The sequence below is a fragment of the Thamnophis elegans genome, chromosome 15, assembly GCF_009769535.1.
Source record: "Thamnophis elegans isolate rThaEle1 chromosome 15, rThaEle1.pri, whole genome shotgun sequence".
NCBI lineage: Eukaryota > Metazoa > Chordata > Lepidosauria > Squamata > Colubridae > Thamnophis > Thamnophis elegans.
The window spans coordinates 3,345,337-3,368,331 of record NC_045555.1 but is presented as its reverse complement, the minus strand read 5'-3'; the positions used below and the strand labels follow the sequence as shown (position 1 = coordinate 3,368,331).

The window sequence follows — 22,995 nt, the reverse complement described above, 5'->3', positions numbered from 1 at the left end:
CATCTTTCTCCCCTAATGCTTTTGCGTGCTACTTCTCACTGAGAGGTTAAGACTGCAGTTTGGAGGCAACAAGGGGTGGGGGGGTATCACGTCAGGCTACTGGTGGAAGTTTATAGGACGGAAGGCTTCTTGCCCAAAGCAAACTTAATGTGGAAAATACTCACATTAAGGAAAAGGATTCCCGCCTGGTCTTGCTGGGAGAGAGCTAGACATATTAAGAGAGGCACAATGTGTAAGGTAAAGGTAAAGGTTCCCCTTGCACATAGGTGCTAATCATTCCCCACTCTAGGGGGCGGTGCTCATCTCTGTTTCAAAGCCAAAGAGCCAGCAGTCCGAAGACGTCTCTGTATTCATGTGGCCGGCATGACTCTTAATGCTGAAGGTCCCCGGAACGTTGTTCCCTTCCTACCAAAGGTGGTTCCTATTTTTCTACTTGCATTTTTAACATGCTTTCGGACAAGTAACAGGAGCTCGCTCTGTTATGCGGTGCTAGGGATTCGAACCACGGCAGCTCAGTGGCCAAGACGCTGAGCTTGTTGATCAGAAAGTTTGAATCCCTAGCACGCTGTGTACATATCCGCCTTATGATAGGAAGTTTGATGCTGGTTACAGGCACCCTGAAAGGCCTGGTCAAAGTTTGCTTGAAACAGCTCCCTTGACCTGAGAAATTTTCTCAGCTTATAAAAGACAGGAGGAGACAAGGTTTAGCACTTCCTCCAAAAATGTGTGTGTGTGTGTGTGTGTGTGACTGTTTGGAATTGGCCACGTTTAGTTAAGGCTGGGTCACAGGTGCCAAGCTATGGCTTACTTCAATCCCCCTTTAGGTGAATTTATATTCACTTAACCAGGATGGTGGCATTCACACACAACATGCTAAATTCTCAGTGTCCCGTAAGATTCCACCCCTCAAAATTTCTTTTACATTTCATTTTCTTTTAATTAATTAGGAAGCCCAGCTCTTTGCAAAAGAAAGAGGTTCACTCAAGCACAGCCTGCCATTCCAAGAATGCTTCTGGGACCTGCAGATACTTTTGGAAGCATGCTTAGGAAATCTACTTGGATTTCTACTTGCCCACCCAGCCTAAAAATCAAATAGTAGAAAAGTTTCTGGAAAAGGTAGAAGGATCCTTCACCACTTATTTGCCATTCCTGACAAGTGGATGCTTAGGTGGATCTGGTTTGGTAGCCCCGTGAGGGAATCCCCCAATAAGCTCATGTACCTAAGCATTACAGATTCCCCACTATAACCCAAAACTATGATTGGTTATCATAGTATGGTGGAATCCAGCCATAGTGATGGTTGTGGTGGCTTCAAAAAGATCTGAGTTGTTCCACGGAGCTGTCTCCATTTGTGTGCCCCTGCAGGCTTTGGAACAGCCAGGGTAACCATTTCGGTTTCTGATGGCCTTGTGGGCTTTGGTCAAAAAGATCCCTCTGGGAATCCATCACAGGCGCCTCCAACCCCGTGCGGGATCTGTAATGGCAGGCTTATCAATTCAGTGAGAAGTAACGGACCATGTTTTTGTCCAGTGTCAAAGGATTAGAATGTCTCCCTCCCATGGTCTCATGAAGCCGAGTCCTACAGCCCATCTCAACTGAAGCCATCCCACCCCAAATGCAACTGCTCTGGGTTTGCCCTACCAGCCCCACCACTCTAGGTCAGCTGGGGCCTGAAGAACAACATAGAGGATGGGAGGTGAAAAGCTTTGTGTTGGGAGCATTCCCTACCAATAACACCCAATAAAGCGGTAAGCTCCAAATTTCAGAGGGGCTGCATGTCAGCCCCTAGAGCAGGGGCACCCAAACTCTGGACTGTGGCCCACTCTTGGGCCATGACCTATTCCCAACCAGGCTGCAGGAGTGGTGGGCCAGTGCGCATGCGCATGCAGCCCCACTCACCCCAAAGGAGCTCTAGACGTGCACTAGCCTGTTGCTCATGCGGCCCAGTTCCTCTGCCCCTCCCCCCAAGCGGGGCAACCTGTTCTTGATACTTCAAAAGCAGAGCGATGAGAGTAGAGGCTGAGTGGGACAAGCACGCCCTGCTCATCTTTGCTGACTAACCGAGGCGGCCTCCACAGGACACCAAATCTGTTTTGGGATTATTGGGCAGCCTCAGTGAGTCTGAAGGAGCACCTTTAAACCCACCCACCCACCCACCCCGAAGGCTTCTCTTCTCCGGGCCAAAAAGCTTTTGCAAACAGACAAAAGGCTTCGGGGGAGCGATCCCACGCGGCTTCAGGCCTTCCGTCCAGAGATGTGGTATTCAACCAGTTCTGGAGAACCAGCGTAAGAAATTTTGAGTAGTTCGGAGAATCGGCAAATAGGCTGGCCCCGTCCCTGCTGCCTCCCAGCTGATGATCTTTTGTTGTCCTGAACAGGAGATCGGGGCCGGAAAGCAAGTTAGTGGGGTGGAATGGGGATTTTGCAGTATCCTTCCACTGCCACGCCCACATAACTGGCAGTAAAAAAAAATTGAATCCCACCACTGTTTTTGTCTCTTTGCAAAAGCTTTTAGCGCAGAGAAGCCTGATGGTGCCAAGACACCTCTCTCCCCAAAGACGTCTCTCTTGTGTGACTGGAGGTGGGTGTGGCCCACCACTCGCACAGACCTGTTCCCCCTCCCCCAGCCGGCCCACCAAGCCGCAAAGGTTGGGGGACCACTGTCCTAAAAAAGGAAGCAAGGCAGCCTTTTTCCTACGTAAACTTTCTTCTGTCCTCGGCCACGGATATTTTCAAAGATTTTTAAGGATCTGAGCTACAGAACAAGATGTGGATGAAGCTTCTAGGACGTTCAGAGGTCTCCATCCGGGGCCTATTTGGAAAGAATATGAGAGTTCTTCTTGGTTTGGAAACGACACAAGGGGGCTCCAGCAGAAGGGACTGAGGAGCCCTTCTTCCACCAAGCATCCCATCTAAAGGGTTCCAAATGCTTTTTTGGGAGAAAGTTTGATCTGCTCAGATTCTGGAGAAAAGCTCAAGAAGGGCTGAAGGGGAAGCAGCAAACTCCCGTTATTGGTTCCCCCCAACTGGGCTTTCAACCCTAAAGGACTCTCGAAAGAAGGCTGAGAGGGATACTAGAAGGCAAGATGTCTGCACTGAAGGGCAAGAGCTGAAGAGGGGCAACCACAGTCCCAACTGTTCCAGAAGGACGGACGCCATGATCTTCCTTCCAGATCAGTGTAACCCTTACCTGCTTCCTTGACTGAAAGACTTAGCATCCCAGGACAGCCTGTGGGCAGGCTTTGCCCCAGGTAAAGCTCCTAGGTAAATCCCAGCCCTGAATCCAGTTAAGGCTTGTCCTTCCTATGGGAACCAGTGCCTCAATTCCTGGCTGAGGGAAGGGGCCTTCCCCAGTGCCCCACATCAAATGGGAATTCCACCTCTCTCCAGGTTCTTTTGAAGGACATGAGAATGAGAGGTGGAGGGGAGGGAAAGAGAAAGAAACTGGAGGGCAGTTATCTTGTCTGTACTCTACAAAGCAATCCCCTTGTTGGCAAAGCAATCGTCTACTTCCGTGATGGCAAACCTATGGCATGCGTGCGGAAGTGGCACGCAAAGCCATCTCTCCGGGCATGCATGGCGTCGCCCATTGCTCCTCTGGGTTCTGGTGCGCTGGCCATATTCCCAAGGCAAAAGAGAGAGCAGCTGGCCGGAGATACCAAGTTTCCCCAAAAATAAGACAGGGTCTTATTTTCTTTTGACCCCTGAAATAAGTACTTGGCCTTATTTTTAGGGAGGTCCTATTATTTTTGAGGCGCAGGAGGTGGCGAGGGAGGTCACCTCATGGCTGCTGCTGTGTTGCAATGTTTTCAGGGAGGGCTTATTTTAGCGCATGCGCTCAAAAGCCCGAGTCTTATTTTTGGGGAAACAGGATAGGCGAATGGGGAGCTGCATAGACCTCGAGCCGAAATCTGGACTGTGGAAGGAGGGATGTTGTTAACCAAAGGGCCCTGAGTTCAAGGCCGTGTCTCCCAATTTATTGCTACAACTGATTTACGCCCTTTCCTTTCCGGCACAGAAAAGCAATTGCATCCCAAGAGAGACGCCGGTTGTCCCCTTGCTCTAACCACAACCTGTCGCACAACGGCTCTACTCAGGGGTTCAGTTTAAGGGGTGGCACGCTAGGAGCCCTTTCTACAGTGTGAAGCACCTGCTGCTGAGACCTGGAAACACCAGACTTGGGCCAGAGTCAAGTAGCCAGTTGTTCCTTTTGCAAAGGAGCACAAAGACGCCTCGGAAAAGAGCAGAGCACGGGGTTATGAAACGCCCGTCCGCAGGGATACAGTTCTTTGTCTTTTCTAAGGAGGTCACTGTACATCTGATCGTATGTCGTTTTGAAATCGTAAACGTTGGGCTTGTCCGGGGCAGGTCCTGGCAGCTTCACGTGAGTCCCGGTACCAAACGATCGTACGCTGAAACCACGTTTACTGAAAAAGAGAAAGGGGGAGAGGGGAAGCTCTTTTAGTTGGAACAGATGCAGAGACAAAATTTGACGATTCATGCCCAAATTCCACAATTTTTTGCTTTTTTATCATCCCACGGCATCTTACTGATACTTTAACTTATGTTAAGGGGAACTTTGAGAATGGCTGTCAGATACTACTTCAGGTTGCAACACGATCAAATAAAAAGAACTGAAAGTCAAGATCTTGGTTTCCGTATTTTTCGGAGTATAAGACGCACCTTAGTTTTTTGGGAGGAAAATAAGAAGAAAATCCATGGTATTCAGCTGATGGTAACAAGGTCAGCCAATGAATGGGCATAGCAACTAAGTCAGCCAATGAGGGCTCTTTGGACTCTGAAATTTGCTGTGTGAGCAACAAGGAGACAGGAAGGAGCCTGGCTTAGCCAAGAACTGAAAGTGAAACTGCTTGTGTTTTGCTTGTATTTACTGCTCCTTCGGAAAACCTGCTTTTGGTAATGTGTTGTATGTTATTATTTTGAATCCTGCTGAATCGGTTACTGTGCTTTCTGAATGTGATTGCTGCTGCAAACCTGGACCAGTCAGGTCAGCTTCAGCACTTATTGCAGCCTGATTCATCAGCACAGCTGATTGGCGGGTGGATCGGACTGCTGGAATACCCCCAATCAGCTGTTCCAGGCTGCAGGGATTGCCACAGACCATTGTTGCCTCCGTGCCTCTCATTTTTTGGACTCTGGTAAGTGTGGCCGGGGCTATGTTCAATGTATAAAACACATCCAAATTTCCACCCTCTTTTTGGAGGGGAAAAGGTGCGTCTTATACTCCGAAAAATACGGTAGTTCCTCCTAGGACTTTGGTTAATCTTTTAACCAGTGTGATTTCAAGGGGGGAGGGGGGAAATGTGCCTTTTTGCAAACAGACATCAATTGCAAACTCAGCAAACTGCAAATGGATGTTGAAAAAGCCTTCAAGGAAGACTATTTTAGAAAGCAAGCGTACACACTGTATGCAGTTGAAAGCAGAGACAGAGGCATCCTACAGGACCAAATGGCAAACATGATTAAAATTATTTTTTTTAAAAGTCAAAATATAGAAGTATTTTGAAGACAGTGTACTGTCTGGGCATTTCATTTTACAGAATGAAAACAAACAAACCAGTAACAGATATATTGATAGTGATAATGATAGTATATGTAATAATTATAACCATATTTACAAAGATGTTAGCTTATTTATGATATTAATTATACTAGCATACTTATAAACAACGTTCATGTTTTACTTAACATAACAATGATCTTTCTTCATCTAATTTCTACCTCTTATCTCTAACCCTTGATAAAACCAATTCCATGTTGGATGAGTACTCTGTATCTCCTTTATCTTTTATTTTCAATGTCAATCTATCCATCTCTGCAAGGTCCCAATATTTTCCGGATTATATTTTCCATCTGGTGGGGTGTTCTTTTTCCAATATTGTGCAAATGCTATTCTTGCCGCCATCAATACATGTAGCATTAAGTATACACTCCCCTTATCATAACCCACTGGTATTATATCTAACAAAAATATTTCTTTGAAAAGTTAATTTTTAAGAAGGAAAGTTGGGCTTGATGAATAGAATAGCAGAGTTGGAAGGGACCTGGAGGTCTTCTAGTCCAACCCCAGCCTAGGCAGGAAACCCTACACTATTTCAGATGGATATCCAACGTCTTCTTCAAAACTTCCAGTGTTGGAGCATTCACAACTTCTGGAGGCAAGTTGTTCCTCTGATTAATTGCTCTGTCAGGAAATTTCTCCTCAGTTCTGGGTTGCTTCTCTCCTTGATTAATTTCCACCCATTGCTTCTTGTTCTACCCTCAGGTGCTTTGGAGAATAGCTTGACTCACTCTTCTTTGGTGCAGTCCCTGAGATATTGGAACACTGCTATCATGTCTCCTCTAGTCCTTCTTTTCATCAGACATACCCAGTTCCAGCAACCGTTCTTCATATGTTTTAGCCTCCAGTCTAACCATCTTTGTTGCTCTTCTCTGCCCTCTTTCTGGAGTCTCCACATCTTTTTTACATCATGGCGACCAAAACTGGATGCAGGATTCCAAGCATGGCCTTACCAAGGCCTTATAAAGTGGTATCAAAACTTCACATGAGATGAAGCAACGTAGCCAGAGGTTAAAAAAAACATTCCCTTCATTGGCCAGGTTTAGTTCAAAGGGTTTCCTTCTATGTTTGTTCAAAGAACACCGCAAACCCGTAGCCCCAAGGTCTCAGCTGCCGTGCCAGGGCTGATGTATTCTCTACTTTGTTCAGCATCCAAACAACTTTTCATTCATTTCATTCCCTCGATTCAGATTACAGGAAAAGGGACGGAATCAGAAAAGGAATGGGAGCATCAGCTGGCAAAATTGGTGAAATCATTGGGCAGGAGAGCGTAAGGAGGTTGAGCGGTCTTTCTTTTGTTTATGGCTGTCTTTGTCATTTCCTAAGGCACTAACTGCTCCCCCACAAGCAGGAAGCCGGCTCTTTGGAACAGCATTAATGAATCTCAGAGGGACTCAAAAAAGCAATTGGGTTGCGTAAATACTAACCAAACAGTGTTGCTCGCTGGCGAGCTTTCAACACAAATTAGGAAGCTATCTCCAATGGCAAGGAGAAAGCATCGCTAGACCTCAGGGCTGGCTGTACACAGGGAAGCAATTTTCCAACCCTTCGGGCCTATAAATGGAAGCGCTTGGCCTACTCTTCCTGGCATCCAAGAGACTGCCAAAAAAAAGGCTTTCAAATGTCCTTCCATCCCTCCCGAGTCCCCTCCTCCGCTTTCAATGTCAGTTACCAGCTTCAAAGAGACACCTGAGCTCCAAATGTGAGGATAATCCTTCTTTACGGTACACAGATGCTGATTAACGGAAGCCATAATGTGACTTGCTTTAGGCTTGATGCGTTGGGATGTCATGAGGGTTTAAAACTGCACGCCAAGCCTGACATCATGGCTTCTTTAACAAGTGACAGTTTAAAAAAACATGACTGGATGTGTGTCTATCGGGCTTAACACTACGGAGGAGAGCTAGACTGCCTCTTGGCTCACGGTTAAGATTTGATGGTGTTTTGCTTTCTCCTTGCTTTCTCTAATTAAATTTATAAAGGCACCCCCAGTCTTGGTAGACTCAGGAGTTCCTCAGTTGTTATGACTTCTGAGAAAAAGACCAAAGAAATGTGATTCGTCCAAGACAAGTATTTTTTTCTTCACTCTGTAAAAACAACCTCTAATTTAAACCAAGCCTGCATGTTCCTGTTCACCCAAGCAGCAAATCTCTGTCCATGTTCATATGTTGATTAATAGCTTCCTCCAGTCAAATCTATTCATTTAGCGGGATTTACCTCCCTTCCCTTAAAAAGTTGGACAATTTTTAAGCCTAATTAAGCATCAGCAGCTGGGCTTCCAGCAACAGAATGGCACATTTTAGTCAAGCGAGTCTAACTCTCTGCTGAAGGCAAGAATAAACTTTGTTTCCTAACTGGGGGCCTTCTAGCCTTATTTGGGCTGCACTGCTTGAAACAAGCTCCAGATGGTGGAAAAGAGTTAGGTGTGTGCGTGTGTGTAGCTCTTTGCTGCCGCCTAGTGACTGTCTAGAGTTTTGCAGCACGAGTATAAAAATCCTTTAGCTACCAGCTTAACAAAAGGCTGTTTGAAGGTGTCTGAACTGAGTAACATACTCACCTTACAAGTGCCAAGGTATCAACCATTCAAAGCCAACTTGGCTCCAGAATTGCTTTCCCATCCACAAGACCCAGATATACCTAGTTCGATTATCCAATTAACTCAACCATCTGCATTCATATATTACAACAAAGGAAAAACCAACTAGCTAGTTTGTGGTTCACAACCCCAAGTCGTCATGGTTCCATTCCTACATTTGTGATCATCTCTGGATAAATTTAGCAGGCAGATTGCAAGTACATGCTATAAATAGAGCTCTATGTCCTGCTTGCTAAGATTTTTACATTCCATAACAAACTAAGTATCGGTACATCTGTAGAAATCTGAACTATAAATAAATACAAATCCCATAGCTTTTTTTTTTAAAATAAACAAGTGGACTTTAGTCTCTTTGAAGTTTGCTTTGAAAGGTCACTGAACCGTACTCAGCCTTCCATCCTACACAACAGAAGTAGCAAAAGAAAGGTGAATAAAATAACACATAAAGGTAAAGGCTCCCCTCGCACATACGTGCTAGTTGTTCCTAACTCTAGGAGGCGGTGCTCATCTCTGTTTCAAAGCCAAAGAGCCAGCGCTGTCCAAAGACGTCTCTGTGGTCATGTGGCCAATATGACTAAATGCCAAAGACACACGGAACCCAGTTACTTTCCTACCAAAGTGGTCCCTATTTTTGCATTTTTGACGCGCTTTCGAAATGCTAGGTTGGCAGAAGCTGAGACAAGTAACAGGCGCTCACTCTGTTACGCGGTGCTAGGGATTTGAACCGCCAACCTTCTGATTGACAAGCTCAGCGTCCTAGCCACTGCGTCCCCAAAATAACATGTAATAGAGATTAATTCCATTAAACTCAGTGGTCTATCTGGACTATGTCAGAATCTAAGCTGCTGTGGACAATCAGTCAGTTTGCCACCCCAAAACTAACCAACTCTTGATTGTCTACAGCAGCAGCTGAGATCCTGACACAGTCTGGGTAGACCCACTGAGATCAATGGAATTAATCTCTATTGTGCATTACTTTATTCACCTTTTTTTGTTGCTTGTATTGTGTAGGATGGAAATACAATAAAAGAGAAGTGCATTATTGGTTTTGGTGCCGTTCCACCCACCCACCATCCACCCAGCCCATATATCTGCAATATAGGACAACAAACATTTGAGAAAATCATGTACGTGGACAAGACTGTGGACACACCTGCGGCCTCTTTTCACGCGAGATGCCAGGATGCCAAGTTGTAGAATGCTACCAAGACAGAACGTGCCCCAACCCACTGCCAAGCAGTAACCTCTCTTGCCAACCTGCACATTACATCAGGGATAATGTTATCTCAGCACCTTCTAAACTGGATGCAAATGTTTTCAAGATCAGAAGCGCAACCAGTCTTGTGAGAGCATTTTTAGAACTTATTAATAAAATTTATATAGCTCTCCGTCTCCCCAAAGAAGGAGGAAGAAGGCTGAGCTTCAGAACTTCGAAACAGAGGGTATGTTGCGGCCTGCGGAGCAGTCAGACAGCGAGGTTGTTGGGGAGGAACATGGCCAGTCCTGGAGTCTGGGAAAGGCTCGGACAAGGACTCTGCGTTGGAGGCAAAGAGGGGGCCAGAGTTATGTGCTGCCTCCAGAGCTGGACAGCAGTGAGGGAGAGGAACAGGCTCCTCCTGTTCATAATGTACGCATGCACAGAGCTGCCAGAAGGCAAGCACAGTTAAGACAGAAGGGACGACTTGGGAGTAAGACTTGGAGGTGATTGGCCCCTCCCTTAGGACATAAAGGAGGAGCAAGCTCCTGGAAAGAAGGAAAGAAGGAAGGAAGGAAGAGGAAAGAAACCATATGGGACACCTTGTGCAGGACCACAATGACGCTGCCGTGGGCATCCGAGCAAAGATCCCAATGAGCGAGAAGGCTGCCTGAACAGAAGTTTGCAAAAAAATAAAATACACAATTCAATGGAAGGATCTTAGAAATTTCACCCAAAGAACTGAGACTTCAGCTTCTCCTTTGGCAAATGTCACCTGGAAATTTGCACGGCAAGGCATCTGGAGGTCACAAGATTGGGGAAGGAGCATCATCAGCACCACAGAAATTAAACCTCACAAATCTGGGTGTAAATATGTATTTACACTCCCCCTTTCCTTTGGTGTTAATTCAGTTTCCTTTGCCTCCCTGGTTTTCCTTCCAGCTTCTTAGCCTCAGGACAGGGCCCGTGTCTTCAAATAACTTTAGAGAGATATTTGCCCCAAAAGTTGGATTTTGATTAATAGAGTATTTGTCCAGTGACACGTGTAGAAGTCCCTCCCATGAGTGAATAAGAAGTAATAGAAAGTTTCTGATTTCGGTCTTAATCCCCAGCTTCCCCTAAAAGACCATACGGCTGTTTGTCTCTTTCACGTCTATCAAAAGATCTGAGAAGAGGCATCAGATCAATTGCACGATTCCCTCAAATAATTTTTACCTGCTTTTTTTTTCTTTTTGCTAGAAGTTGCCCGAATAGAAAAATGATCCCATTTTCATTTACTGCAAAGTGGGGATAATCAGTCCCAAGGAGAGCTGCCCGTATCATTTAGAGGTGACGTCCCAAAGGCAGCTCTGAGTGAAAATGACATGGCGCTGTAGCCAATGCAAGGAAGCGTCTAATTTAATACTCCATTCACAGGAAGAATTCATGGCACTGCTCAGGTACTTCTCCCTAAGATAGCATTTTCAAATCCCAGAGGACAACATGGTACGTGTACGTGTTAAATCAGGGGTGTCCAACTTGATTTCATGGAGGGCTGCATCAGGGTTGTGTTTGACCTTAGTGGCTAGGGTGGCCATGGGCAGCTCGATGCCACTAGTGTCGGGGGGGGGGGGGAATCGCTCTGCCAGCGAAAATGGGCTCCTGTTGTGGCCCGCCAGCAGCAGATTCGGACAGTGAGGAGGTTGGGAAGAAACATGGGCCAGTCCTGGAGTCTGGTGAAGGCTCTGTGTCGGAGGCAGAGAGGGGGCCAGGGCCGTGTGCCAGTTATCAGCCGCCTTCAGAGTCAGACATCAGTGAGGCAGAGGAACAGCTGGAGCCTGTTCCCAGTGTGCGCATGCATAGAGTTGCCAGACGAAGGGAAGAGCTAAAGAACAAGGAGTAAGGCCACAGGTGGACAATGAATGGCTCCTCCCAGAGGAAATAAGAGAGGAGCGAAAGGGGAGTGGAGTTTGCAGGAGACAATTAGTTCGCTTAATTGGTTCGTGACTCTCCGAGACTCCTTGCCAAGTTTTGCATCTAGCGGCCTAGCAGATCTCCAGGCCAGATGGACCGGATCTGCCCCCCCTCCCCTTGAGTTTGACACCTCTGTGTTAAATGATACTAACATCCTGTGCCTGGTTTGTGCATTACACAAAGGCACTGTTTGGTCTCCAACTGTTCAACCGAACGAAAAACAATTTGCTTGGGGTCACACAAGCATAAACTAGAGTTTCAGAATTTTGGCTGGGTTCACCCAACGCCTGAAGCCAAGCCAGGATTAGGGGAGAGTAAGCACATGGTTCTTTGGGCCGTTGAGATTCTTCCTATAGGCCCAAAGACTGAGGCTTTTATTTTTATATATTTATTACATTTGTAAATCCACCCAGAGACACTGAGAGCGAGTGGGTGGCCATATAAAATTTATAAATAAATGTATTCGCTGCCCTGACACTTTTGATATTATAATTATGCACGGCAGCTTGTTGTTAAAAAAAAAAAAAGAAAATTCAGAGGAAAGCCCATTTCTTTTGTCTATCCCGTCACAAGAATAAATTGAAATCTTAACAAACGGCTGCGAAGGAAACATTTTTCTCTATGCCTGAGTGCCAAATATATATATATATATTTTAGCAGTTTGAATCATTCATTTTTCCTCTTGTTTGAAGCATGTGGGAAATTAAGCGTTTCCTGTTAAAAATGGTTTTTCATGAGGGACATGTTTTGGGTTTGTCTGTTTTTTAACTCAAAGCAAAGACCAGCAGCAGAAACCAACTCTCAGAAACTCCACCGTTTCTCTTACACACACACACACACACACACACACACACAAACACACCAAACTAACACAATGCGCTTTTTGCTCCATCAGCTGAGAATTCCAGCGAGAACATTTTGTCTCATTCCAAATGCAAATGACAGGGCTAATTTTAGGAAGTGAGTCAGTCTCCAGATGGACATCTGGTTCGACAACTGAAATACCCTGTGCTTTTTAAGCTTGTCCAATTGTGCTTCGTCTCGGGGTGCGTTGAGTGAGAAGTGGTCACGAGCGAGGAAGAGGACTTCCTCCTGCAGTGGATACCACAGCCCATGGTTCACAGCTCTGACACAGCCGAGAGCGCTTGTGGGAAACAACTAAGTTTCCCCCATGAAACGGGGCAAATGAGGAATTGCTTTTGGAAATCTCAGAGAAGGGGCTCTGCAGACCATCTACTCAACCGAGTTATTTCAAGGTCGTCACACCACACAAGCACCCTACATTTGACAACGTCACATCAACGCTGAATTCTGAGCACTCAAGTCCTGATACATCTTTAAGGGCTCCACGATGGAGAGAAAGCAGGCTTGAGGCAGGAGTCTAGTTGCCACAACTTAGCTGCCGTACCAACCCTGGTTAATTCTTAACCGCAATTTAACACGAATCGAAACATTTGCCGCTGGTGGAAAACGATAGGCATCTACTTCCGTGTGGGTTATGACGCTTACTGCCAAGGTCCCTGCATAATAAGGTGGACAGAATCTGTTTATGAAGCCGAGCCCTGACATCATGTAAAAAAGGGATCAAGTGGATCCTTTGGGGGCTTATTTTGTGGAGTTGGAAGATGTTAATGGAGGTTCTCAGTCATCCAGGTCATAGTTGTCCCAAGGGTGTTTTTTCAGGAGGCAACTGGATTTTCTGGTTTTTCTTTGAAGACATTTCGCTTCTCATCCAAGAAGCGTCTTCAGCTCTAATTGGATGGTGGGGAATGGAAGGATTGACACTCCTTGCAGACAGCTGGTCCTTTGCATCCTTTGAGAGGGTCATTGAGGCCACCTGGAAGTTTGTCTGTCCTTGGGGATCAACCTGAGTGGTGCAAACGGGTGTGGAGCCTTTTTGGAACAGCAGAAAAGGACTGGGACTGGAGATAGAAGATGCCATATCTCTCCCCCTCTATTGAGAGGCGGCTGTTCAATTTTGACATAACTGAATGAATCATTATATCAAAATTGAACAGCCCTCTCTCAACCGAGGGGGGAGGGGAATATGACATCATCTATCCCCAGTTACAGTCCTTTTCTGCAGTTCCAAAAAAGGCTCCACCCCCATTTGCACCACTCAGATAAACTCAAAGAAAAAAAACCAGAAAGTTCAGTTGCCTCTTGGGAAAAAAAGCATCTCTGGAACTACAGCTAGAAGAATTGGTGGGCCTGCAAGACTGGAGCCAGGTGATACCAAAATCAAGCCAAGGAGAAGGTTATCGATTTCCAGATTGTGAGCTTGGAGCTCTTTCTCACGAGATTCTCTGCTCTGGATGGGTCACGAAATCCTACCAGTTAGGGCCATTTTGCGGAAGAGCAACTAACATCAACGTCCAGAATAGGATCATTGTCCCAGAGGTGGTTTTCCTGGCCATCTAAACTTTTCCCTCGATTTACGCAATATCTGCTACTTAGAAAGAGAAAGCGAACTGTGGGTTTGACACCATATGACTCTGCCATGCTGGTGGCAAAGTGAATAATACAACCACACAGACGTCTTCTTTTGAATTGTTTTGACCACGTCCCTCTGATTTGCAATGGAGACATTGGAATTAAGACAACGCCAGTTCAGAAGACAAAATTGTGAAACCAGAAGAAGAATTGCAGAATAAAAGCTCCAGTTCCCTGTTTTCAGTGTCACGGGTGTGGATCACTGTTGTGCAACGCCAGCCACTGAGTGTTCTTGGGTTAGTCATCACCTCCTCTTTCAGCTGTTCTGAGGAAGAAAGGAGGAAGTGACCAAAAAAACCCCACCTTCCCTATTTCCTTAAAGGTATACGAAACAAATGATTTCTTTGAAGAAAATCAACAACTTCGGGGACTTAAAAAACAAACAAACCGGAATACAGACATCAAAGCTAAAAGGTGGGCATTAAGACACGGCAATAATTAGGGGAAACATGGCAAAATCTCACCAATACTTTTGTAAATTAAAACAAAAGTGTTTCAATAAACCCGGCCGATAGCTCTCTCTGCAGAAGTGAATTAAAACATTTATGGAGATTTTTCTATGGTAAAAATATGCCTAAAAACAGGTAGAGGCCTGCCACAGAATTTATATTTTGCAAAGCTCAATGCTTTGCGTTCGACCCCACGACACGCTTAGTTTTTTTTAAAGCACTAAATGGCCATCTAAAGTGGTGCAATTTAGATCAGCTTAAGCCAGGGCTAGGTGGATGCTAGGTTGCAACTGTCAACCTGGCTTGTGAGAGCCCAAGTGGAAGTGAACGGAGAAGGAATGACATCTGTCCTAGCATCCCAAATCCCCAATGAACTGGGGCAGACTGATAGGATGTTGTTATTAACACACACACACACACACACACACATCTCCCATCAGGACAGGATGGAGTTGTGAGCCAATGAAACACTTGAAGAGGCTGATATCACAGGTGTTTGTTCAATTTTCTGGGCTGCTCAAGAAAATTTTTTCCAAGTAATATTTCCAGCCTCTGTAGAAACAGGTGGGAAAGTAGCATGTGCCACCATGAGCCATGGTGGCGCAGTGGTTACAGTGCAGTACTGCAGGCTACTTCTGCTGACTACCTGCAATTTGGCAGTTCAAATCCCATCAGACTCAAGGTTGACTCACCCTTCCCAGGTGGGTAAAATGAGAACCCAAATTGTTGGGGGCAAGAGGCTGACTCTGGAAAGCGCTTAGAGAGGCTGTAAAGCAGCATATAAGTCTAAGTGCTATTGCTATTAAATCACATTGTTCTACCTTCTGTGACCCGTTGACTCGGTTTGGAAGCTGCTGAAAAAGCTATGCGGCGGCAGCGGAGGTGCCTTGGCTCTGCGGGGAGAGCTGGGCCAGGGCATTGTGAGGCTGGAAAGCGCGTGAGCGAGAGCAGAATAGCCACTCACATAACCCACCTCTCCAGCCATGCAGAGCACCATTTACTGGCATTTTAAAGGTGCCAAGCCGGGCAGCGGTCGCCCATGAGGCTGTGCCCGGCTCTTTGGGAGCCCGCTCGCAAGAGAGCAGCCACCCGGCAACCCCCCTCTTCAGCTGGGCACAGCGCTGCTCACCAACCTAGCAGTATCCCGAAGACACCAAACGTGATCACCTTTGCCTCTCACCCCGGTTCCCACGGTTTGGCACCTTCGGGATACCGCTAGGTTGGTGAGCGGTACTCTACCTGGCCGGAGGTGGGGGGTTGTCCAGGGGGTTTATTTGCGGGGGAGGGCTTATATTTTTGCCCACCAGAAAAATGTGGCGTGGCCTTATTATTAATGTCGTATTTTCAGGGAAACACGGTAGTCTCTGGTAGGGTTACCCTTTACCCTCTACACTTAGTGACTTACAAGTTAATACCTTCTACCTCTACCGTGTGAAAAATAAGGAAACCTGTAATAAGGGAAAACATGGATAACAGAAGGCCTTGTCTTCCACCATTCCATGAGCAACACAACTTTCTGGGCTCGGCATGCAGAAGCCGAGACATATTCGCACTGCATCTTTGAGAAACGGCATTTAAGCTTTTTGGTTGAGCAAACCTCTTCAATTTAAGCCTCCTATAATAAGAGGTTAGTTCTTTGTGTTTTCGAGTTCCATGTCTACAGCAGGGAAAGACGGCTGCTGTTTCCTGGCATGTTGAAAAGGTGGGGGTCGGTGGAACACAATCCAAAAGAAAAAAAACCACTCTGATGGGAACAAGAAACACAAAACTCTACCCTAATTCAACAGGCAAGAAATAAGAGAGATCACTGCCAACGCTGGAGCACTTGGTACAGGCCTATAACATTCCAAAATCTCTTCCATTTGGGGGATGGTTTGGAGAATTAAACTACTGGGACATCTAAAGCAGAGAATGGCAATTCACAATTAATAAACAATCATTTTAATCCACCATACAGGTAGTCCTTGACCTATGACCTTTCATTCAGCTAGTTTGTTTGAATTTTCATTGGCACTAAAAAAAGGGGGGTTTAGGACCTTTTTTTTCACATAACTATTTCAAGCATTCCCCAAGGTCATGGGATCAAAATTCAGGCGCTTAGCAGCTGGTATGCATTTACAACGGTTGCCGGGGGGGGGGGGGGGGGGGAGCTTGGTGTGTGTGTGTCACATGATCCTCCATTGTGGGATCAGGTGACACTCCCACCCCCAAGCAAAGGGGCCTGACAAGCAAAGTCAAGGAGGAGGCCAGATTCACTTAACAAACCGTGTTGCTTAACTGCAGTGATTCACTTAACAACAGTGGCAAGGAAGGTCGCAAAATGGGGGCAAAGCTCACTTAGCTACTCTCTTGCTCAATTGGGGGTCAAGGACTCTCTGTAGACCATCCCTTGAATTGAACAGCGGGAAGTCAAAAGTGGGATTGTATAAACAGAGACAATCCGGGCTCTTCTTCTCCTGGTAGATGTGAAGCTTCCCACGATATCACTGGCCTGTTTAAACGCAAATAGCTGGAAGTCATATGGTTTGTGTCAGCCTCTGCTTTGCTGCTGCTTCGGCTGCCATGAAACGGGGAGGGAGGGCATGGTATTTGGAAGGGGTTTACTAATTGTGCTGGAGGAAGATTCTGGAGTTCTGCTGCCTGTCGGACTACGCATGCGGAGGAGGTTCCCGCCAAAGCTAACGGCACCGACATTCCATCTTAGTGATGCCTTTTGAAGTTATCTCACACCTGACGCTTAGGAGAATTATGATTGGACTGTAACTGGGATGCCAAGGGGTGGGGAATGGGTTATTCTATATATCAATCGCTTTCGTGCCTAAATAATCAGTCTTTGCTTTGCTACGCCTTTAATCATTTATAATTAGTAAAAGTACACTTGATTTCTACCTATGGAGTCTCGTGGTCTTCTTTCCTAATTATCCAATGAAAAGGTGCTGACAGTTTGACTTAAATGAGTCATGATAACCTTGACAAATTCACACTAGCTGGATAGGTCAAACATATTAACCACGAGACTGTAACTCCCTTCAAATCTACCCTTAAAGCTGTATTTGGGCTCCCGTGATATGTGAAGGCGTTCTCCCAACCCATGGACGATATTTGAAGAGGGAAAATTCCCTGGGTGGGGACGCTGGAGGAAAAAAAATAAAGCAGAATTCAAGGATAATAAACACAAGGGATCATAAGCAAGCTCTGGCTAGACCACAATATTGACATCGTGCAAATTTATACACATCCCCCTCCACCCCCCACTGCCCAAAGAATTCTGTGTTGGAGCAAAGCACAGAATTCCCCAACTTCCCATATTCCAAACCAGGCACCAGATGGAGAACTGCAATCAATACACGGGCTAGATCAGGGGTCAGCAACCTGTGCCTCTGGAGCCACATGTGGCTCTTCCTCCTTCTGCTGTGGCTCCCTGCCATCAGTCGGCTTCACAATTGATAGGGCTTTCGATTAGGACAGGTAGAGGAAAAAGGACGCCACGCTAGGAGGAGACTCTATGGTGGGGGAACCGGACTTCTGGTTAGCTCCAGAATTGAATGGGGGAGCTTCCGATTAGGACCGCTGTAGCTCTTTGAGTGTTTAAGGTTGCTGATCCCTGGGCTAGATGAAGTAGCTTGGCTTGAACTAACTAAAACTCTGCATTCATTATTATTATTCTTCCCCCAAATTACCATATTACTCATTAATATGTAGTGGGAATTGCCTGGAATGCTGTTTGTTCAGTGGGCAAAGCAGAAGGAAGGAGCCTGCAGAGCTTCAGATGCTACCGGTCTACAAATTCCTCACCCATTAACTATGCTCCCTAGTAAATCGTTCTGAGGACATCTGCCATGCCACAAGTCCTGATCCTTGAAAATAGTAAAGCAAGAATCTGTAGTAAAAATTTAGCTAGGAAAAAATAAAACCACACGTGCACATTTCAAACCTCCTTTTATTGAAAACGTTGTAGGAACGCAGTGTGTCCTGCAGGTTGCAGCTAGGAAATAGTGTCGCTTCCCTAAAACCTGTGATATGTGAATAACCAGAATAACCTATATGCTCTTATTTCTCTGCAAAAATACGATCTGGGAAGTGAGGCAGGTTCAGTTTCAAAATTCGAAGAGTTTGAGCATTTGAAAACCAGCTTCTGCAGCTTCCAGAATCTATTTAGGAATATATTTCAAGGCTCACGCCAGAAACGTGATTAACAATTTCAACGCAACATGCCTGCAAAGCCCGTTGAGTTACATGAGTGCCATCTGTTCATAAACAGGCGTATTACAGGTTGTCCTTGACTTACAACCCCAACTGAGCCCAGAATTTTATGTTGCTAAGTGAGATACTTGTTAACCGAGTTTTGTCCTGTTTTACGACCTTTCTTGCCGCCACTGTTAAGCGAATCACTGCAGTTATTAAGTAACAGGGCCGTGAAATGAATCTAGCTTCCCCATTGACTTTGCTAATCAGAAGTTCGCAAAAAGGGATCACATGACCCCGGGGCACGACAGCAGTCGTAAATAGGAGTCAGTTGCCAGGCCGCTGAATTTTGATCACGTGACCCATGGGGACACTTTGATGGTTGTGTGAAAAATGGTCCTAAATCTTTTTTCCCCTCAGAGCCGCTGATACTTCAAACCGTCACTAAATGAACTATTGTAAGTCAAGGACTACAAGCATTGGTCTTTTTCAATATAAATATGCATACAAAAGGCTGTATATTTACTTTATATTGTTATGTATTTGTCTTTCTTATGTTGTTGTATTTTTCTTTCTGTTTTTTAAAGGTAATAATGTTTAATAAAAATTATATTTAAAAAAATATGCATACATTTGCTTGTATTTGAGAGTTTCAAAGCTTGCTTTGATGAAGAGGATTCCCCCCCCCTCCATGTGTAATAAAAAGGGAGTCTCCATTGGGGTGACTAAAATAGTTCGGGGTTCTTTATTAGTTTAGCATCCGCAACATCACCAAAGAAATGCAGATTTTCTCTCTCCCCCTCCCTCTCTCCCTCTCTTTCACACCCACCCACCAAGGTGGTAGAATTTGAAGAAAAAGATATAATTTCAGAATTTGTTAAGGAATCATTTTTTTCCAATTCTCTAATATATTGAAAGTATTACTGCTTTCAAACTAATAGTGCCAGCCCGATCAGAAACCTAGAGCAGGGATTGGCAACCTATGTGGCTCCGGAGCCGCATGTGGCTCTTTCATCCCTCTGCTGCAGCTCCCTATCGCCGGCCGGCTCCACAATGGATAGGGCCTTCGGTTAGGACAGATAGAGAAAAAAGGACGTCGCGCTAGGAGGAGACTACGGTGGGGGAGCCAGACATTGGGTCGGCTGCAGAATTAAACGGGGGGAGAGGGGGTTCCGGTTAGAACCTTTGTGGCTTAAAGTTGCCGACCCCTGACCTAGAGGCAGCATTTAAAGTATAATGGGAAGAAAAGGAAAAGAAAAACAGATATTTCCTGAACAGGTGGCCAAATGTTCTCAAACTTGAAAAACCACCATTTTTTAAAAAAATTACAAAAGGAAACTTTCTGTTAAGACAGAGATGGAATATAAGTCCGCCTTTGGCAAGTTAAAAACCACCTCTGTGAGTTAAGAGAAATACAAGTAGTTCTTGACTTACAACAGTCCCTTTAGTGACCGTTTGAAGTTATAACAGCACCCAAGAATGACATGACCATTTTTCACCTTTATGACCATTGCAGCATCTCGATGGTCACATGATTGAAATTCAGACGCTTGGCAAGTGACTCATATTTATAACGGTTGCACTGTCCGTGTGTGTGTGTGATGTGATCCCCTTTTGCGGCCTTCCACAAGCAAAGCCAACGAGGAAGCCAGCTTAACTGCAATGATCTGCTTAACAATTGTGGCAAGGAAGGCTGTCGAATGGGGCAAAAAAGCACTTAACACATGTCTCACTTAGCAAGAGAAATTTTAGCCTCAACTGCGGTCGTAAGTCGAGGACTAATCTATTTTCCGTTTTGCTCATTAGCTCAGAAATGAGGCAGATGGGTCTTTGTAGGAGCTGTTCGTGTTGTTAGCAATATTGTTTAACATTTACAAGGACGGACAGAGACGTCCTAGATACAAAACTGGATTTAACTGCTCTTAAATAATTCCAGGAAGCCAACTCCTCCAACAAGGGAATTCGCTGGGCAAACATCACTGGACAAGCAGGGGTCAGCTAATAATGATTAACAAGCAGGCAGTGACAATCTGTTTTTTCTTGAGCCAAGCAGTCACTGGCACCAGTTTCATTCAAAGACCTCACCCAGAAACTGAGTTAATGAGGGCCTTTAATGGTGGATACCATTAAAGGCGACCAATCATCAGCCCTGCAGCTAAGGAAGGGCCAAACCTGAAATATCCCGATGAATCAAACTAAGCTGCTTTTCTCAAGGTAGGATGAGAGATGGTGACTTGTTAACAGAGACTAACAACCAGGAATCTCATCCCACCCCTTGGACTTTGGTACAAGAATCTAAGGGAAGTCTCATTATCTCCTTTTGGTTTGTCACTCCAAAAGGACTGGCAGGAGACTAAAACACTAATGTGTGTATCAAAAACACTTCAGATCCTGGCCAGGACATGCAGTGAACAACTCACAGTGGGTCCAGAAGCAAATCTAAGAATAAGGGAGAGGGATTTTCAGAGGAATTGGCAACTTATCTCTGAAGCACAGAGTCCTGCTGAGTTTGAGCAGGTGGCACTAGAGGACAGGAGGGGCACATCAGAGGCAAGGATTCTGTAGAAGAGCTTTATGAAAAGTAAACTTAACAGTTTCTGCCCATCATCATCTTCGTTTAATCCATAATCCTTTGCGGGGTACAGTCTGGGCAACTGAACGGGGCTAGCAGAGTGTTTACTGGCTGGATGCCTTCCTTCACCAGAGCAGAGTTTTTTTTCCAGCAGATATATTTTCAGTGTGGCCAGAGAGAGAAATATATGCCTCTACCTAGGATCGAACTCACAGCCTCTGGATTGCGAGGCAAGAGCTCCACCTCTAGGGCACTGCATTACTCCTGAGTTTCTACCCATCCACCCACCAAAATATAGAGTCGCTATTCAGAAGCAGTTATTCTGCCGTTTCGAATTATTTTAAGCCAAGGTGTTAGATCAGCTTTCTCCAACATGGCAGCTTTCCCTCCAGATGTGTTGGGGATTTAATTCTCCCCAGTAGGGAGCAATGAAAACTGTAGTCCAACACATCTGGGAAGGGAAATGTTTGAAAGGGGCTAACGCTGTTCCCTCATTGAATGTTTCCATGTGAAGCAGCCGGGATATACATTCAAAAATAAACACATACAACAGGTCTTATGGCCTCTGAATTGTAGGTTTCCTAACCTCTCCTCATTTCCCTCAATCCACTTGCACGTCACTTGGTTATGATCACATATCAAAGCAATTTAATGAAGCAACTATGAGAATAAAAGCAAGAGATGACTTCAGGGGATGGGACACTCAGCCATTTCTTGCTGAGAGCTACTTCCTGACTAGTGTTGGCTGGGAAGCCCGACATACACAGGGATACATTCCACGTGATCTGTTTCTGCTGGCATTTCTTCAAAAAAATATAATTGCACATTCTATCATCTCCAGCTATTTTACTGGCAGCCTCACTGTAAATCTGTGGTGACAAATCAGCCCCCAGGCGCCTTTGCTTATGCGAATGCCCAGAACCGATTTTGCTGACTGTAACGGTGCATTTTCAGAGGAGAAAAAGGAAGAGTTTTTGGATGAAACAAAACAAAAAGAGAGCAAGAAATAGATTGGATCCTGGGTTTCAAAGGCTGGCACCCAAATACTCAACGAACCAGTTGCAAAATTATGTAACGCTGACCGAGTCACATGGTTGTTTCAAGTGATTCACATCGGAGAGATATGCCAAGCATTTACGCCCAGAGCTCCTGAAAACTGCCAAAACAAATCTGCTCGGTAGAAAATCCGTATTGGAGAATCTCAGGCACAATACCACCTCTCCCAAAACAGGAAAAGCAAAATGGTCTGTAAATTACCACCTACGGGGTCTTCCTCTCACTGTCCTAACTTAGAAGTTGGCTCTGGCTAGGCTGTGAGAAGCTTGGGAAACAAGTGAGTGCCAATGCTTAAGCAAGCGTGTCTAGTTTTCTAGTCAGCTATGCCCTTCTCCAAACCACAGGCAGTTTTCGACTTAGGGCCATAACTGAGTCCCAAATTTCTGTTGCTAAGTGAGACATTTGTGAAGTGCCTTGCCCCATTTTACAACCTTTCTTGCCACAGTTAAGTGAATCGCTGCAATTTAAGTTAGTCATGCAGTTGTTAAGTGAATGTGGCTTCCCCATTGACTTTGCGTTGTCAGGTCGTCACAGAAAGGGGGATCACTTGATCGCGGGACATGGCAACTCTCATAAATACAAGTCAGCTGTCAAGCGTATAAATTTTGATCCCCTAACCATGGGGATCCTGCAATGGTCATAAGCGTGAAAAACAGTCACAGATCACTTTTTCCAGTGCCAGTGTAACTTCAAACAGCTGCTAAAAGAACTGTTGTAAGTTGAGGACTATTTATGCTCCGTTCCATCCCTCCCACCCTTCATTTTTCCTCTTCCAACTAAACCCAGCATTGCATTCATTTGCCCAATCCTTACTGATGTCAATAGAAGGGAATATTTATAGCTCAGGGTTGAACTGTGGAGCCCATGGTGCTGAGTATGGCTGTTTGCTTGCAAATATTTCATGATATTACCTAG

The 22,995-nt window shown here is 45.4% G+C and overlaps 1 protein-coding gene across 1 annotated transcript in view; it reads right to left on the bottom strand.

Annotated features, from left to right (window-relative positions):
* SSU72 (SSU72 homolog, RNA polymerase II CTD phosphatase) overlaps positions 1–22,995 on the bottom strand; it is a 41,038-nt gene that overhangs the window by 15,367 nt on the left and 2,676 nt on the right. The window contains exon 2 of the mRNA XM_032232351.1: positions 4,284–4,427. Within this exon, the coding sequence (XP_032088242.1) occupies positions 4,284–4,427 (144 nt within the window). The remainder of the gene's footprint in view (positions 1–4,283; positions 4,428–22,995) is intronic.